This window comes from Camelina sativa, chromosome 1 (assembly GCF_000633955.1).
Source record: "Camelina sativa cultivar DH55 chromosome 1, Cs, whole genome shotgun sequence".
Taxonomy (NCBI): Eukaryota; Viridiplantae; Streptophyta; class Magnoliopsida; order Brassicales; family Brassicaceae; genus Camelina; species Camelina sativa.
In genome coordinates, this window is record NC_025685.1 from 4,638,187 (window position 1) to 4,642,785 (window position 4,599).

The window sequence follows — 4,599 nt, forward strand, 5'->3', positions numbered from 1 at the left end:
ATATATATATATATCTAAACGTGAGAAACTGAAAATCATGATTTCAGATTAGTAGGAAAACTCAATTTCTTCGTGTTGTTGAAACAAATCTTTGACTAATATTAATCATACGGTTTTGATTTCTTGATCAGTAAGAACCGGTGTGCTTGCATCACCCACTGCGTCCCGTTGGCTGATGTCCGACCATGACCAGCAATCAAATATTCGCCACTTGAATCTCTGGTCCACTCTTCAAGAACATGGACTAAACTATATATAATAGAATCTTTTTTCGTTCGTATTGATTTCATTATGCTTGCAATCAAAACAAACGTGACGAACCATCAATTTTAGGGCCGCAGAAATTAGTTATTTATACGAACGAAAATATATTTAAATGAGACCTTTCGTTGTTAACATGGTTTAAGATTTACGTGGCATATGGACCCCTTTGCAGACGGCCATATATACGGGACAAAGCATCGTCCACATATTTTAAACAAATATGCATAATGCATTACCATTTATATTTGTTGTTATCTGAGTTATATAAACACTGGCCACACTATAATTTTAAAAGATATTGTGATGTTGCTAAATGGAGATAGATAGCTTCACACGATTTGATTAAAAGAATTTTCGTCAGCACACACTCTGTTCACACTTGTTACCTACGCACTGTTCGTCTTTAATGTACTTAAAATACTCATAACTTGTAAAACGTATCCTAGTAATTTGAATCTTTTAGTCCCAAGTGGTTTTCTCTTCAGTTTACGTATTTTGTTTCTTGACCTTTTTTCCATTAGAACATGAACACCAACAATAATGATATGAACATGTTTTTCAATACGGAAGCGGATGCGTTAGCAAGACATCTATATTATTATTTTTGAAATACATTTTGGTTTATGTCCTTCAAGTTTTGCTTATTTAATATGTTTTATTTACAACATTAACTTCTAACAATTTTCCTAAAATAACATTTCGTAGAAACTCAATTAATGGAACTATTTAAATCTACCTAATTTGATACGTTTATTGCCATAAATAGCTTGACAACATCTATCTATATATACATTTTTGAAGTACATTTTGTATTCTACCCTTAAGTTTAACTTATTTAAAAATTTATTTACAAAATTGATCCCTATATATTTACACAAAAAGTTCAATATTTAGAAAATATTTTAATCAAATACTTTCCTAAATTAAATTACAAAAATATCTCTATCAACTTCTAGATTTCTGATCGAGAATATATGATAAAAAGATCTTTAATATTCTAACTTGCTCACCAAAATTTATTCTCCTAACCATAATTACCTCTATAAATAAATTGTAAATAGAACAACTATTGTATTTATCTTAGCAATATAGAATTCACCTTCTATTATCATTAAAACTTTTTTCAATAAAATTAGGATTCACTCGGACATCAGTTTTCTTTTTCTCAGATTTGATTCTTTTTATTTCTTTCATGTATGTGTGAAGCTTTAATAGTTATTAAAATGGTATTGTTTATAATATATATATATATATATATGTGTGAACAATATGATGAATACAAAAGCAGAGAAACATTAGGTTTTCTGGTTGTTTTTGTTATACTTATGTTTCTTTTTCTAATTCTCATTGATTATATTCGTTTTTTTTCTTTTTTTTTGTAATAGTTATAATTCTTAATTTTAAATAATCGTAGATTTGAATTGGTTTTTGATTCCTTTATAACTATAGTAAGTAACATTTCTATATTAGAACTTTATATAATACTTCAAAAATATTTTAAAACCTCCTAGAACAATTTATGTTTAATTCATTTTTTAGTCAAAGTGTTTAATTATACCATATATCACATATAATATTTTATTTTATTTTTAAAATCTATACTATGGGATGGGTTATATAGCGGGACGTTTTGGATCGATATTAACATAAATTTAAATTTTCTTACATCTAATAAATTTAGTTTCAAAACTAAAACAGTAAAACTTAAATTATAAATGTTAAACACATATTTCAACCAAAACACAATATAAAACTATTCTAAAGTAGAAAAAGAGATTCATCCAAAACTAAAACTGTATAAATTTTATAGGACATATGAAATACTACCAAAAATAACAAACAAATACAACATAAATTTTTTTTTAATTTTTAATTACAAAAACATAGTCCCGCGATGTATCGCGGATTAAAACTTAGTACCCTATTAAATGTTGTGCCAAACTTGGTTTGAGCTTTAAGGAATCGGTTTGCACAAAAAAAAAATCATGTTTTTCTTGTTTTGTCATTTTTGGGTCATATTAGAACCGTAAGTTAAAAACTTTTTCAATGTTGTTATTCTCGGACCTAACATAAATAAAAATCATATTTTAATTATAAGAGAGCTCGTTAAGAGTTTTTAAAGTGCTTTAGGCATATTTTTGTTGCTTTAAAGTTCGTATCTGTTCTTTTATTATTATTTAAGGGTTTTTTTGTATGAGAATTTATTATATACAATTATTCAGAATAATGGATATTTTTGGTCATTAATCTCGATAAAATCTATTATATACACCCCTCGAATCAATATTTTTTAGTTATCTTGACGAGATTAAGCATTTTTGGACCACTAATTAATAAGGTGATCATATCACTACACTAGATGAACGAAATATCAAATTAGTTATCATGTGTTCGGATACTTTAAAATCAACCGGCAATGAGTCGATGGACCACATCCTATATATAACGCAAGTTTCTTTTCAACTTTTTTATATACAAAATCTTTCTCCGCAACACTCATTTTTAAATGGCGCATTTCAATTGTAAACCGAGATTAACCAAAAATCAATAACATAACACAATACAAACATACTTTCAGAATCAATATCCTATAGAGTTTGTTTGTTTTAAATTTGGGTATTAAGAGTAACGACTTTGCAACTATTACACTGGGCATGTTTCATGTGATTGTATAATGTGCTACGTAGTACGTACCTTGATAAATTTCCATCTCTCTATAAATTGAAGAGTGTGTTGTGCATCCTCGATACACAAACATCTTCATATCTCCTCTAATCTTATCACCAACAAGTACGATAACAAAAATGGATACAAGGCTCATGGACACCTTACCTTCCTTGAGGTTCGTCTCTCCAACCCCTTGTTAATACAAAACACATACAAACACACACACACACACACACACACACACACACACACACATATATATATATATATATATATATATATATACATACACACACACACATATATATATATATATACATACATGATTACATTCATGGATAATTTTACTTTGAGTTAGTTTGTTCAAATATGCAGCTTTGTATGTAAGAAGATATGTAGATTGCGATGTTACATGTGTGTGTGTATATATATATATATATCAGTTTTGTACTTAACGATATATGTATATGGCGATGCAGCTATATTGATGATAAGAAGTGTGATGATGAATATGCGTTTGTGAAAGCTCTACGTATGAGTGGTGGAGATGGAGCCAACAGTTACTCCGCCAATTCTCGTCTTCAGGTTCTTCAATATAGTATTTTCTTTCTTTCGTTTTTAAACAAAATACTTATCAGTATTATTTGGTGATACAAATTAAATGTTTTTTTCAATATTTCATTTTGATCAAATTAATACAGAACTAGAATATGCATGCATAGACACTAGTTTAATTTCAACACGCAATTATATATTTACACATAACTAGTTTGAGTTCATTTACTTTATAGAAATTTAATTTCTTAGTGATCTTCATTTAAGTTCGTTACATAAATTTTCTAACTAGTATATTGTCTCTTCTTTTGGTTTTTAGAGAAGAGTTTTATCGATGGCCCAACCAGTCTTGGTAAAAAACACAAAAGAAATGATGATGAACTTAGACTTTCCTACGTACATCAAAGTTGCTGAACTGGGTTGTTCTTCCGGACAAAACACGTTTGTGGCTATCTCTGAGATCATCAACACCATTAATGTGTTGTGCCAACAAGTGAACAAAAACCCACCAGAAATCGATTGTTGTCTCAACGATCTCCCGGAAAACGATTTCAACACGGCCTTCAAGTTTGTACCTTTGTTCAACAAGGAGATGACAAACAAAGCACCGTGTTTCGTCTATGGAGCTCCAGGTTCCTTCTATTCCAGGCTCTTCTCTCGCAACAGCCTCCATTTTATACATTCCTCTTACGCTCTCCATTTTCTCTCTAAGGTACGTACTTAAAACATAAAAGAGACTTTGTTATAACATCTTTCTTTGTATATATAAAACATGATTATTTGATATTGATATGATGTAACCGTGTGTTGAAGGTTCCTGAGAAACTCGAGAATAATGAGGGGAATGTGTACATAACAAATTCGAGTCCAAAGAGTGTATACAAGGCTTACTTGAATCAGTTCCAAAATGATTTCACGCTGTTTCTAAGGTTACGTTCTGAAGAAATTGTCTCTAATGGACATATGGTTCTCACCTTCATCGGAAGAAACACTCTTAACGATCCATTATATAGAGATTGTTGTCACTTTTGGACATTGCTATCAAAATCTCTCTGCGACCTAGTCTTTGAGGTACATCAAATCAATTTTTTTTTTTTTTTTTTTTTTTTAAAA

At 29.4% G+C, this 4,599-nt stretch overlaps 1 protein-coding gene across 1 annotated transcript in view; it reads left to right on the forward strand.

The window, feature by feature from the left end:
* The window catches only part of LOC104773442 (salicylate/benzoate carboxyl methyltransferase-like), a 2,897-nt gene continuing 1,089 nt past the window's right edge, over nt 2,792-4,599 (forward strand). Inside the window, exons 1-4 of the mRNA XM_010498084.2 lie at nt 2,792-3,106; nt 3,411-3,516; nt 3,806-4,198; nt 4,300-4,557. Of these exons, the coding sequence (XP_010496386.1) occupies nt 3,069-3,106; nt 3,411-3,516; nt 3,806-4,198; nt 4,300-4,557 (795 nt within the window). The 5' untranslated portion in view covers nt 2,792-3,068. The remainder of the gene's footprint in view (nt 3,107-3,410; nt 3,517-3,805; nt 4,199-4,299; nt 4,558-4,599) is intronic.